The sequence below is a fragment of the Bidens hawaiensis genome, unplaced genomic scaffold (genome assembly GCF_021521415.1).
Source record: "Bidens hawaiensis isolate Kalapana, Puna unplaced genomic scaffold, B.hawaiensis_p1.1 tig00052442_1, whole genome shotgun sequence".
Taxonomy (NCBI): Eukaryota; Viridiplantae; Streptophyta; class Magnoliopsida; order Asterales; family Asteraceae; genus Bidens; species Bidens hawaiensis.
The window spans coordinates 88,298-103,582 of NW_027499431.1; the positions used below are offsets into that span (position 1 = coordinate 88,298).

Genomic DNA, 15,285 nt, shown 5'->3' on the forward strand with positions numbered 1-15,285 from the left:
AGACCATGGTCCACGGTGATGTTGTTCCAAAACTTCCAGAGTGCACTGTACCGTGGTGACTAGCTGGACCGTGGGTTACGGTGACTGGACCGTGGGCCACAGTTGGAACCGTGGTCCACGGTGAACCCCCCCCCCCCCTTTTTTTAACATTGCAAAACACAACTAAAAAAAATTAAAATTTAAAAATTACCCTACCCCCCATGAAAATCCCGAGTTGTCCTCAATATGGTAAAGAAATTCCTAAGAACTTCCCCACACTTGGTTCGAACACACTCGCACGAGAAAGGTAATTTAAAAAAAAAAATAAAAACTATTTACACTATACAACATATCTGGCCTTTCCTTTATGAAATGGAGCCATCCGGTGAGCTTAGAAGGAAACTCACCATATCTTTGTCAATCATGTTCAAATCTTTTCCTTCCAAATAGGGTTTAAGGCGATGTCCGTTCACAACTTGCTTAACTTGACTTTGCATGTCTTCAATCTCCACATCACCAAACCTCCCGACTCTTGTGATCACATACGAGCCCATCCATTAGCTTTTGAGCTTCCCGGGAAACAGTTTGAGTCTTGAATTATAAAGCCACACTTTTTGCCAAACCTCAAATGTTCGTTTCCTTATCTTGGCATCATGCACCATCTTCAATATCTCTTTGTAATTCGAAGCACATTCATACGCCTCATCCCGGATTTCTTCCAACTCGTTCAATTTCAACTTCTTTAACTCACCGGATTCCTTGTAATCCAAATTAACATTCTTAATTTCCCATAATGCCCGGTGAGCCAACTCCATTGGCAAATGATAACCCTTCCCATACATCAACCGATAAAGAGTGGTACCAATCGGTGTCTTGTAGGCCAGGTGATAGGACCACAATGCATCCTCCAACTTAATCGACCAATCTTTTCTATTAATCCGAACCGTCTTCATTAAAATTTCTTTGATTTGTAGATTCGAAACTTCAACTTAGCCACTTGTTTGAGGATGGTAAGGCGTTGCAATTCGATGATTAACACCAGACACTTTAACAATTTACCAAATGCAAAGTTCTTGAAATGTGATCCACCGTCACTTATGATAACTCGAGGAATCCCAAACCTTGAGAAGATGTTGGATTGAACAAACTTGCACACCACGGAATGATCATTAGTTCTTGTTGCAACCGCTTCTACCCACTTTGACACATAATCAACCGCAACAAGAATATAGAGATACCCGCATGAGTTTAGAAATGGGCCCATGAAGTCTATGCCCTACACATCAAAAATGTCAACAACCAAAATAGGTTGTAGAGGCATTTCGTTCGATATACCTCCCATTCTTTGACAATTTAAACAATGCTAGCATATTCATTGGCTCTTTAAAAATTGTTGGCCAATAAAACCACACATAAGTACCTTGTACCCCGTTTTAGAACCACTAAAATGGCACCACATGCCGATGAATGGGCATGTTTCAAAATCTCTTGTACTTCATTCTCGGGTACTCATCTTCTCACTACTTGATCCGCTCCAATCTTGAAAAGATCTGGTTCATCCCAAATGTATTGCTTGACTTGGGATAAAAATTGTTGCCTCCTTTTCTTGGCCCAATGTTTCGGCATCTCACCCGTGGCCGGATAATTAACAAAATGAGCATACCACGGTGTAGTAGAAACGGTTAACAATTGTTCATCCGGAAATCTTTCATTGATTTCATGTGAATCATCAACACCTTCTAAAGGAATCCTCGATAAGTGGTCTGCCACCAAATTTTCACACCCATTCGTATCTTAGATCTCCAAATCGAACTCTTGTAACAATAAGACCCAACGAATCCAACGGGATTTTGCATATTTCTTCTCCATGAGATAATGAACCGCACTATGATCCGAATAAACCACCACCTTACTTCCCCATATGTATGACCGAAACTTATCCAAGGCATACACCACCGCAAGTAATTCTTTTTCGGTAGTGGTGTAGTTCAATTGTGTCTCGGATAACGTTTTGCTTGCATAGTAAATCACCACTGGCTTCTTATCAATTCTTTGACACAACACTGCTCCAATCGTGGTGTCACTTGCATCACACATAATCTCAAACGGCTTTGTCCAATCTGGCGGTTGCAAAATCGGCGCTTGCACTAGCTTTTCCTTCAAAACATCTAATGCTTGCAAATAATCATTAGTAAAATCAAATGCAACATCTTTTAGCAACAAATTGCATAAAGGTTTAGTAATTACACTAAAACCTTTAATAAACCGCCGGTAAAACCCGGCATGCCCCAAAAACAACCTTACCCCTTTTACATTTTTCGATGGTGGTAATGAAGAAATAACCTTAAGTTTTGCTTTATCCACCTCCTTTCCCCGACTCGAAACTACATGACCCAACACTATACCCTCTTATACCATGAAATGACTTTTCTCCCAACTTAAAACCAAATTAGTCTCGACACAACGTTTTAAAACTTTTTCCAATTCATCAAGACATCTTTCAAAAGTCGACCCAAAAATAGAAAAGTCATCCATAAACACCTCAAGTGAATCCCCAACCATGTCCGAAAAAAATACTCATCATACATCGTTGAAATGTGGCCGGGGCATTAGACAATCCAAATGGCATCCGCCTAAAGGCAAAAGTACTATATGGACATGTAAACGTGGTTTTGTGTTGGTCATCCGGGTGAATATCAATTTGTTTATATCCCGAGTATCCATCCAAAAAACAATAAAATTTTTTACTTGACAATTTTTCAATAATTTGGTCAATAAAAGGAAATGCAAAATGGTCTTTTGAAGTAGCGGCATTTAACTTCCTATAATCAATGCACACTCGCCACTCAGTGACCGGTCGGGTGGCGATTTGTTCACCACTTTCATCTTTAGTTACCTAGATGCCGGCTTTCTTTGGGACTACCTGTGTTGGACTTACCCATGCACTGCCTGAAATAGGATAGATAATTCCCACATTTCCATTTGATGACTTCCTTTTTCACCACCTCTCGCAAATTAAGATTCAACCTTCTTTGAGTCTCCCGAGTAGGCTTTGCATCATCTGTGGTGATGATTTTGTGCATGACTATGGATGGACTAATACCCTTCAAATCAGCTATAGTCCACCCAATTGCCGCCTTGTGAGCCTTCAATACTTCCAACAACCCTTCTTCTTGAGCCTCATTCAAATTAGAGGCAATGATAACCGGCAACATCTCACCTTCACCCAAAAATGCATACTTGAGATGACTTGGCATTTCTTTCAATTCCACCTTGGGCGGACAAATCAATGAGGGTTTAGTATCCGAATTGATTTCTGTTGGTAGACTTTCAACCTGATGAGTCCGTGGTGGTCTTCCTTCTTGCAATACCATTGCAACTTGCTTCCTTTCCTCCAACTCCAATGCACAAATATGAACCTGTTCATAATCATCACAAACAAAAACATCCAACATACCATCCTCATACTCGTGTGGTACACACCCATCTATAATATCGGCCATAAAACATTCTTCATTAGCCAATGAATTAGAAACATTAGTAAACACATTTAAATGCATTTTTCTATTTCCAAAGGCCATGTCAACTGTACCAAACCGGCAATCAATAATAGCATGAGCAGTATTTAAAAATGGCAGACGCAATATAACGTTTTGTTGTTGTGTTGGGTCAACCGACGAGTAATCCAAAACCAAAAAGTCAACAGGATAATAAAATTCCTCTACTTTTACAATGACATCCCGCACAATCCCCCGAGGAAGTTTATGAGACAAATTAGCTAATACAACTGTGTTCTCAACTCGTTTAACTAGACCAAAATCGTATTGGTCATACAAACCACCCGGTAAAATACTCACACCCGCTTCAAGATCCAATAACGCCTGTGACATTTGAAAGTCATCTACTTGAATGTTAATCAAGGGCGCTCCCGGATCTTGAAGCTTAGGTGGGAGATCACCATTAAGAATTGCACTCACTCGTTCAGTTAAATCAACTCGTTTAGGAACTTTTTGTTGTCTTTTCTAAGTATACAATTCTTTTAAAAACTTTGCATATACGGGTACCTGTTTTATTGCCTCAAGTAAAGGATTGACTTTAACTTGTTTGAATACCTCCCATATCTCCTCCTTTTGAGGACCCCGTTTTAAAATCACATTTTTCTTACCCGGATCGATCAAAGCCGAAGGAAATGGAATTGGAACCTCTCCCGCTTCCTTGTTTTTTATCATTTAAAAATTCATTTTGACCCGAATCTTTGTTTGAAAACGTGGATGGTTTAGGGGGTTGAATGGGTGAAGATTGTTCTTCTTCACTTTCTACACCTGTCATATCCTCTACCACACCTTCAACTAATTCCGGTGTGGTAGTTATTTTAAACTCCTTACCACTTCTTAAAACACTTACCTGATTAATCAGCACATTGCGAGAAGTAGTATGAGTAGGGTTCACCTTGGTGTCACTCGGGAGTTGGCCTTTGTTCTTCTTCAAGTTAGATACCTCGGTTGCAAGTTGGCCCATTTGAGTTGTTAATGATTGGATGGCCTTGTCACGAATTTCATCATTTTGAACACGAGCTTCATCCAATTGATTCCTTTTCTGCATCTCTTGCTGCATCATCTTAGACTTGTCCATCACTTAATTCTCACTTGATGAACTTTGACCCGAAGACCCACCTTGATTACCACCCATTCCTTGAAGTTGACATTGACTTCCCTGATTGAAGTATTGTTGACGAGGAATAAAGTGGGTATGAAAAGTCCCTTGGAAATTGGGATTGAGTTGAGTTGCTTGATTTCCATATCTAAAATTTGGATGATTTCTCAACCCAGGGTGGTAAGTGTTTGAGTTCATGTTGAAATTCTGGTTACCACCTCCTCTTTATTTTCTGGTTTTTGGTTGATCTCACATCCATTTCAATGGCTTGGCCTTTTGTTTGATCAGTCCTAGATCTTGAGCCACTAGCAGCTGTAAAGCGGGACTGATTAAATTGACTTCTCAAATATTTTTGTTGTCGGTACGAGTTCTTGCAATGTCTTGCATGGTGAGACAGGTTACCACATACATAGCAACAATTTCTTTGACAAGCGCCAGAATAATTGTCAGTATTATAATACGAATGTCTTGGTGGGAATGGTGATCTTTGGAAAGGGACAGAATTATGCATATTATATGGTTTATGACCTTGATTATTGAAAACATTAATAGGATGTGAGTCAAAATTATTCCGTTGATGATGACCATAGTAATTATTATCATAAAAATTGTATGACTGAGGATGCTTTACATTTTTATGTGTTTGTGAAAATGATATTTTGCTAGGTGGAATATATTAACATGAAATACTAGCTTGTTCATTTTCAAACCTCTACCTTTTCTTGAATTATCCTCAGTTTTACAATTTCATGATGAACAACTGGCGTTCACATCAATTGACCCATTTTTATTTTAACAATTTTCAGCACATGTTTCATCATACACAGTTTCACTATTGCTCTCTGAAATAATATCAAAATTTTCATTCAAAATAACATGAGAGGTGCCAACATAAACACTCTTATAATCCACAACGTCATCCGAAGATGAAGACAGTGTATTTTGTCTAGAAATAGCATTGTTATTATTATAGACAGAATTGTTAAATGATTTCAAATTCACATAAGAAACAAAAGTTGAATTTGACTCTCGTTTCTTTTCACAATCCATGTCACTATCCATATAACCACATTCTTCTACATGACCTGCTAAACAAGATGAATCATCATTAGAATTAATGGGTACATCAATTGGATCAATAGTTTTGGGAACCTCAAGAGCAAAGATCTTGAGTTTTGGAATATGTTCAATACCATAGACCATTTCATCTTCAGGTTTGGTGTTGTAACTAAAGTAGGGCAGGGATGCATAATTATGATTAAATGGAGGTGGAATCGTTGCATGTTCATATCCCAAACTTGTTTTCTGTTTAACACCCATATGTGCTCCAATTATACCACTCAATTTATCAGACGACATTTCAAATTTATCAACAGTATTTTTTCTTTGTGCAAGGTCTAATTCTAGAGTCTCAATTTTAGTATTTAATTCTATTATACGTTTTTCATGAAACTCAACTAATAAATTAGACTGAAACAATTTCAAGTTTAGGTTTGCCATTTCGTCATGATGAGTTTTAATTCTAGTGGTATACACCTTGTCAGCTATCCTGTACTCACCAATTTGATATTTATTGCCTATATTTTCTTCAATTAAGGCAGCATTATGAGTTTTGTAACGCTCTACTTTTTCTATACATGCTTGAGAGCATAAGTGTGTATGTACCTCGAGAATGTCAGGAGTGTCTTGGTTGTCTCCTAAAGTGGAACTTGAAGAGACTTCTTCTCCATTCACAAACGCCATGCTTGCAAAGTTTAGCGAGTTCATCAGCTCCTCGAATTGGCATTCCTAGTCTTGCTCAGAACTTTCAGTAGTCTGTGAAATAAGGGCCCTAGAATTAGAGTTCCCTTTACTTGATCCTCCCGAGACAATTCATGGACCCCTTTGTCCAGACGAGCTGTTCTGACCCACCGGCCTCTTGTCGCTCCTTTTCCCACTACTCTCTCCACCAGGCACTTCAGTAATCTTCACATCATTAGTAGGTTGAGTTGGGTTTGTGCACTCCCTTGCAAAAGGACCAGTTTCATTGCAGTTATAGCAGCGGAGCTTGTTTTTATCAAACCCGATACTCTTTTTGTTGTTGTCCCTGAAGATGTTCTTGCCGTATTTCTTCATGAAATTTGTGGCACGGTGAACAGTCATTGCCATATGATATCTAATATCCATTTTTTCCTTCTCATTAATTTCTGGAATATCTTCTTATTGGAAAGATAGTGGTAATAGGTTTCCTTGCATCAGATCCTCATGACTGGCCATGAAGGCATGGAAAAGAGCATGTGGGAATCATCAATCTGGGCGGGTGAATAACTTTAACTCACCCAGTTGTTGCTGGCTGGCTTGTTAGTCCCTTGAGCTTTAAGTGCTTGCTCAACAGCCTTGCTCACTGCATCCTGGAAAGGGTTTGATGAAGATGATGTTTGGTTTGCTGAAGTTTTGAAGGCATCGTGCTTCTTAGATTGAGTAGCATAACCTTTCACGCCATCAACAATATGAACTGTTGGACGAGACTGGCTAAGAAAGGCCTTGCGAACACCAGAACCAGTAGAGACACATGTTTGACTCAATGAGCTGACATGATTGTTGAGGGGTAGTATACCATCCATCTCAAAAGACTTTATGGTGTATGTTAAGTCGCTCAACGTAGTTGTATACAAATTCGTGGTTCTTTTGATAGTAGTGATACTACTATTCCACGTGTAAGGTAACGAATTAAGCAACTTGTTGTTCACCTTAGAGTAATCATAATTGATGCCGGCACTTCTCATCTTGGTGTTGAGAGTCTCAAACCGATGGATAAGGGATGTAACAGATTCTCCCTGAATGTGGTTGAACATGCTGAACTCACCCTTCAACATGCCCTTCTTATTTTCCCTCATATCCAGGTTTCCCTCAAATCTCTCAACCAAACCATCCCAAAGAGCCTTAGCAGTGGTACATTCTCTGAGTGTTTGAGCAATGTCGATTGGTTGACATGCACCCAAGACACCATAGGCTTTTTCGTTATCAAGCATAAACTTTTTTCCGTCATCAGTAAAGAGCTACAACAGGAATCGCAACAGGTCTAGAAGGAGTATCTGTGGTAGGCATGTAAGGACCATTTACAATGGATCGTAGGATTGCAAAGTCATTGACCCTTAGATAATTTTTGAACGTCCACTTAAACTCTTCAAAGTTACTGTCCCAGTTCAGAAGCTTGGGTGGTTTATTAGTCGTTCTGTTTTCGTTCCCAAACATGATATAAGTCTTAACCTCTGGATCTTGTGTCGTTTGGTTTAGAAAGTCAAACAGTTAAACAGTCTCAAATTTTGTTGAAATCACTAAGTCCAGATGAATCGCATAGAAAATGCAATTGGATTCATTATGCGAGGCAATTGGTTTACTAGCACAAACGAATCACACTGTTAGTAATGCGATCAGCTTCCAAATGAATCGCACAATTGATGCGATGCGATGCGATTGGTTTAAAAATGTGATGCGATTGATTTTTAATATGTGATGCAATTGGATTTCAATGAGATTGGATTTTAATATGGGATGCGATTTTGATTTCAAATTCGATGCAATTTGAAACCCTAATGCGATGCGATTAAATAGAATTGCGATGCGATTTAAAAACAAAGATGCCTAGGAATTTGTTGAGTACGATTTTAACCTCCTTTTTCACTGTTAAACTCAAAGAGAACTTTAAGAACCACTAATGCACCATTGAAACATTTGTTAAGCCTTCAAGTACACTTTGTCAAACCCGTAACTACTTCAAACCCGTGAGCACACTTTCGTTTATAAGAACACACTTAGTTTTGTAAGAACACACTTTTCAAACACACAAACAAGACCAAAATCCAAGGTTGTGACCCAACAACCTCAACTAGTATAACCGAAAGCTCTGATACCAATTGTAGGTCCAAAGACGGAATCAAACAACAATGTTCTTGGATCAATATCCTTAAGAGCTAACGGAAATCATTCTTAAGTAACCGAGATCTTGGATTTTCTTGTGGTTTTGTATGGACCAGTTGGAAGAAAGAAGTAGAGAGTGAGAGAGTTGGTGAAAGGATAAGGATGATAATACTGCAAAAAGGTTGTGTGTGCATGAGAAGCTTATACTATTTATAGTGCAAGTCACATGCACCATCTCTTATTTCCATCGGCCCAATGGGCTTGTTGACAAGAGGCCTCGGGCCCAAACGTATAAAGATAGACAAAAGGCGTGTACATTACATCGTAAATAAACAGGATAATACAAAAGACTTTAGATACAAAATAGGGCCTAACAGCATGCAATCTATACTCCCGATTATACCGGGTAAACCATGCTCCCTTTCATGCACCAAGTAAATCTGGTGTAGGTCATACCAAGTGGGTCTTCTAAGATAAAGTTCACCATATAGTTATATTATTCCTATACTAAAATTATTAATAAACAAATTTAAAATAAACGCAATATAATTTTTTTAAAAGTTTAATAAATACCTTGGCAAAAATACTCCAAGGTGTCTTGTGTCGTCCCCCCTCCCCATTTTTAAGTAGTCGTCATTGATGTCGGTCGTGATTCCGACGTCGAGCACACGTAATGCTGACGTACACTTCTGGATGCTGGTGAATCTTAACAGCCCCTCGCGCGTCTCGTGTTTGCTTAAGTAATCATGCTCGCGCTCCAAATCTTGGGCAATGTGTAAAAATAAACGTTTAGACATCCGGAAGCGACGTCTAAAAGTCTTCGGGTTGTTGTATCTTGGCGAGTAAATGAAGTAGTCTTCCATTAAATGATTGTTCGCGCCCTCATGGTCTTGTTCAATATATTCTCTTTTCAAAACTGGTTGAGGAGGAGAATTAATAGATTGCATATACTTTGTCGCAAGCATAACTGCACTCGTAACCGCCTCCTCCTCCGCCTCGTTATCGGCCGTGTGCTCGTTATTTTGCAAATATCGATTGATTATGTCGGACGGAGAGGGAGAATCCATTTTGTTGGTGTTTTGAGTATAAAGTTTTGTGAAGATTAGTGTAATGTTTGTAGAGTGTTTAAAAGCGTGAAGAATTTGTAGAGATTGTTTTAGAAAGTTTAGATGTTTGGTGATTATATAGGAAAATAATTGAATTTTTTTTTTAAAAAAGTAGTCGTTATTAACGGCTATGTTGAACTAATGAGGAGGAGACTGGCGCTATGTGGGAAGCGGCCCTGCTTCATAGCGTCCATTGCGCCGGGGGGGGCGGTGTTCCCAAGGCTATAAGGTTCCATGGGTTTAGATGATGTCTCATTATGAATGGTCTTATGATATTGCATGGACATAACTAGTTTCTCTCTCTAGAAGGCGATTTTGGAGATTAACCCTATGCGATCGGCCGCATAGGGTTCTTGGCTTTTCTTGGCTTTTTGTTGCTTATATCTTGATCTAATCCTTGGTTCTGATTGCTTAGTAGGTTTGCTATTGATCACGGCTATTGTTATAGTTTAGTTAGATCGATACAATCCTGTTAATTGATTAAGGATCTTGTGGTTAATCAAGGTTAGGGTTTTTCTTTCAGCCGATTGATGCTTGTTTCTTTCAGACGATTGAAGCTTGATTAATTGATTAAGGAACTTGTGCGATCGGTTAGGGTTGTGGGGTCTTGTTCCTTGGAGTTTTGCTGCATGAATCTTGTTCTAATCCTTGGTTATCTTGTGGTTAATCAAGGTTAGGGTTTCATTCATCCAGCCGATTGATGGTTAGGGTTTCATTCTTGGAGTTTTTTGCTGCTTGAATCTTGATCTTTTCTTTGGATCGGATTGCTTGGTAGCCGTGGTTTTGATTAGTAACGTGTACTAGGGTTTCAATCTTTGTTGTTTGGAATCTTGGTTCTGGTGCTTGGTTATTGTTCTTGGGTGTTTATTCGTCCTAGGGTTTTGCATGGAGCAGAAGGGTGGGAATGGTTTTGTGGATCATGTCAAGCAAGGGTTTTCAGCCAATCGGGTAACGAACATTGATGGGGTTCTTCCTCGTAGGGGGGCTCTGAAAACTGGTTCATCGGGAAACCCTAATGCTACGAGTTCGTTTGTTTCGTTTGCTGCAAACACTACATTCAATGCTCCTTTAAATGATGTTATCAACAAAGATGGTGGTTGTTCAGCCGTGGGGAACAAAGATAGTGGTTGTTCGAATGATAACAAGGTTATTGGATCAGATTCGTTAAATATTCGACAAGATGGAGGTTTTTCAGCCTTTGTCTCGGATGACAACAAGGTGTTTGGATCTGAATCTTCTAATATTCAAAGGGATGTAGGGAAGGAAAAACATATGGAAAATTCAAAGCCTTCGTATATGAGTGTTGTCCAACTTGAAAACAAGACATCGAAGGTAACATTAAGAAAATTAAATGTGGAGTCAACAATGGAAGGAGTTGATGTGGTTATCCCGGTTGAATCTGTCAAGAAAGTTAACGAAAGGTTTAATAATACTTTGTTTGGCTACTTTTTGGGTAATAGACTTCCTTTTCCGGTTGTTGAGTATTTTGCTAAGAAAAATTGGAACAAATATGGGCTTACGAGACTTATGATGAATGCGAAAGGGTTCTTCTTTTTCAAGTTTCATACGGAAGCTGAGATGATGCAGCTGATTGAAGATGGTCCTTGGATGATTAGGAATGTCCCCATTATTCTTAATATTTGAACTTTGGAGTCAGATTTGGAAAAGGAGGATATACGGTCTGTTCCGGTTTGGGTCAGACTACAGAATATTCCTCTGGGTGCATTTACTGAGGAGGGTGTAAGTATGCTCGCTTCAAGAATTGGGGATCCGATAAGTATGGATTCTTACACTGCCAATATGTGTAAGGAATCGTGGGGAAGAAGTAGTTTTGCTAGAGTTCAAGTTGAACTTCATGCAAACCAGGAAATTAAAAGGAAGCTGGTTGTTGCTGTTCCGGATACGTGGGGGGAGACAAGCAAGATATCGGAGATTAAGATTGAATATGATTGGGAGCCCCCCAGATGTTTCTTATGTGAAGTGTTTGGCCATTCGAACACTCAATGCCCGAAACAAGTTCAGGAGAAACTGGTAAATGAAGAACCAATGAAAGTCAATAATGATGATGGTTTCCAGAGGGTAAAGGAAAAGAAAAAAGTTAATACGCAAGTCAAGAAACATAATCTTGTCTATCGACCGGTTACTAAACCTGCTGTGACACAGCCTGTAAATAAACCACCCTCTCAAAGACAAGACACTAATCATCCAGTGGGTAAACCTATAACTTCTAAGGCTGTGGGAGTTGAATCAAAGGAAATGGCATCTGTCCAAACCCATAACCGGTTTGGTAATTTGGTGGACGAACCAGAATGTGATGAAGATGAGGATGATGTGGAGGAGCTTTTTACGGATGTGGCTAACAGTATGAAAGCGGATATTGGTTCTGAGGGTGCAAGCACACCCGGTGAATTGGGTGCTTAATGGGTACTATCGCTTCATGGAATATAAGAGGGTTGAACCGCCCTCTTAAACAAAAAGAGGTTCGTAAGGTAATCCAAGATAATAATATTCAGGTGTGTGCTATTCTTGAGTCTCACGTACAATTAAACGCGGTTTTTGATGTTTGTAAGAAGATTTGTAAAAATTGGGATTGGACCAGCAATGGTAGTGTTTGTGATAAAGGTACTCGGATTATTGTGGGGTGGAATACGGATTTGGTTGATCTTATGGTTATTGATTATTCGAACCAGGTTCTTCAAGTTCAGTTAAAGTTTAAGCTGGATATCAAGGTGATGTATGGTTCTTTCGTGTATGCTGAGAATTGTTATTTGAAAAGAAGGGAGTTATGGCATAATCTTGCTGTTCATAAACAATTCACTCGTGGTAAACCGTGGGCTTTACTAGGAGATTTTAATTGTGCTCTTAATTTGGAAGACAGCTTACATGGTTCTTCCAAAATTTCCTCTGGGATGCTTGATTTTCGTGATTGTGTTAAGAACATTGAAGTTGAGGATATAAATGGGGTCGGGTTCCAATTCACTTGGAGCAATAAACCGAAAACGGGTACGGGTCTTTTCAAAAAGCTTGATAGGGTGATGGGAAACTCTAAATTCATGGAGATTTTTAATGATTCTTCGGCTTGTTCCTTCCGTACCGGATTTCAGACCACTCTCCATGTTTATTGAAATTCCCCTCTCTTATTAAAGGTAAGCCTAAACCGTTTAAATTCCCTAATTTTTTGATCGGAAAACCGGGTTATAATGATATTATTGCTAACGGCTGGAAAATTGAGGTGAATGGTTATCACATGTTTCGCGTGGTAAAGAAACTCCAAAACTTAAAACATCCAATCCGTTCTTTGCTGCACCGGCAAGGCAATCTCCACAAGAATGTTAATGATCTGAGAACCCTTCTGGATGCTTGTCAAACCAGTCTTGACATTGACCCTACTAATTTGGAGTTGATTCGGGAGCAGAGTAGTTATCTTAAGGCTTATCATGAGGTGGCTAAAGATGAGGAAGAATTCCTTAAACAGAAGGCTAAAGTCGATTGGTTAAAGCTTGGTGACTCTAACACTGCGTACTTTCACAATTCTTTGAAAATGCGAAAACATAGAGGTCGTATTGATACTATAAGTGATGTTCAGGGCCGATTATTTGAGGGGTCGGATGTTCCTTCGGTGTTTGTTAATCATTTTATGAACATCTTTGGTTCAGATTTGCAACCTTTAAGAAAACCGGATAATCAGATTTTTACTACTAAGCTTTCGGCCTCTCAGGCGGAGCTTATGGTTAGACCTATATCCGATTTGGAAATCAAGGATGCTTTTTTCTCGATTGGGAATTCCAAAGAGCCGGGGCCTGATGGTTTTCCCTCGGCTTTCTTCAAAAGTTCTTGGGATATTGTTGGGAAAGATGTTTGTTTGGCGGATCATGAATTTTTCAGAAAAGGAAGTCTCCTTAAACAGGTTAACCACACTATTATTGCCCTTATTCCCAAAGTGACCACCATTTTGACTCCTAATGATTTTCGTCCCATCTCGTGCTGCAACACTTTATATAAATGCATTACCAAGATTATCTCGGTTCGTATGATGAAGGGTTTGGAGTCGTTAATTGATATTAATCAGTCTGCGTTTGTTCCTGGGCGTAGGATTTCTGATAACATTCTTTTGACCCAAGAATTAATGCATAATTATCACACTAATAACGGTCCGCCTAGATGTGCTTTTAAAGTTGATATCCAGAAAGCTTATGATACGGTCAGTTGGGATTTCATTCGTGATATTCTTTTTGGGTATGGTTTCCACGACAGGATGATTCGTTGGATAATGGAGTGCATAACCACTTCTTCCTTTTCGATATCCGTTAATGGGAACTTACACGGGTTCTTTAGTGGTAAAAGAGGTCTGAGACAGGGTGATCCGATGTCCCCTTATATTTTCACGCTGGTTATGCAAGCTCTCACGTTAATTCTGCATCGAAAGGTTCGTATTGAACGATCGTTCCGTTTTCATCGTCATTGTGAAAAATTAAATATTATCAATATTTGCTTTACGGATGATTTGTTCCTGTTTGCTCGAGGTGATGTGAATTCTGCTAAAACTATTATGGGGGCTCTGAATGATTTCAAAGATATGTCCGGGCTTACTCAGAGTGTTCCGAAAAGTACCCGCGTTTTTCTGTAATGTCCCGGACCGCGTTAAAAGTGGTATTCTGAATATTATGCCCTTCGTTGAAGGAAGGCTCCCGGTTAAATACTTGGGAGTTCCTCTTATTTCTACGAGGTTAAATTACCGTGATTGTAAGAGGTTGCTGGATTGTATGGATAGTCGGATTGGAGATTGGAAGAATAAAACTTTATCTTTTGGGGGTAAACTTCAGCTGGTCAAGTCTGTTCTGTCGTCCTTATATATTTATTGGTCTGCTGTGTTTTCACTCCCTTCTAGACTTATTGCTGATCTTGAGAAACGGATTAAAAATTTCCTTTGGGACTATGGTCACAATAAGGGAAAGCATAAAGTCTCTTGGGATATTGTGTGTCAGCCGAAATGTGAAGGTGGTTTGGGTATCCGGCGTATCCGGGATGTCAATAACTCTCTTCTGGTTTATCATATTTGGAGTTTAATCAATGGTCGTAATTCGTTGTGGGTTAAATGGATTCATGAGTATAAAATGAAGGGGCGAAATTTTTGGAGCTTGCAGATTCCTAACTCGTGTACTTGGGGGTGGAGGAAAATTCTTCAGTTTCGTCCTCGTATTAGACAGTTTATTTGGCATGAAATTGGTAATGGGAGATCTACTTCAGTTTGGTATGATAAATGGGATGATCTTTGTCCTTTAAGTGATTATATTAACCCGAGAGCTATACATCGGGCTGGCTTGTCTTTAGAGACCTGTGTCAATGATGTTGTTCATCATAATAACTGGGGTTGGCCGCCTGATTGGATTTTGAGATATCCAATTCTTTCGAACTTAAAAGAGGTCAGTATTTGTCCGGATAAGAGGGACAAGATCATGGTAATGGATGAGAATGGGACTTCAATGAATTTCTCGGCTTCAGGAATATGGCATCTTCTTCGGAGACCGGCTGATAAGGTGTCTTGGGTGCATGTTGTTTGGTTCTCTCAATGTGTTCCAAAACACTCCTTTATGTTGTGGACTGTGCTTCATGATAGGTTGAGCACGCAGAATCGTATTATGGGGTG

General features: G+C 39.4%; 1 protein-coding gene across 1 annotated transcript; it reads right to left on the reverse strand.

The window, feature by feature from the left end:
* Positions 1-536: 536 nt before the first annotated feature.
* On the reverse strand, positions 537-932 carry LOC143599628 (uncharacterized). The gene has a single exon (XM_077077539.1). The coding sequence runs from the start codon at positions 930-932 to the stop codon at positions 537-539; it is 396 nt and encodes a 131-aa protein (XP_076933654.1).
* Positions 933-15,285: the final 14,353 nt, after the last annotated feature.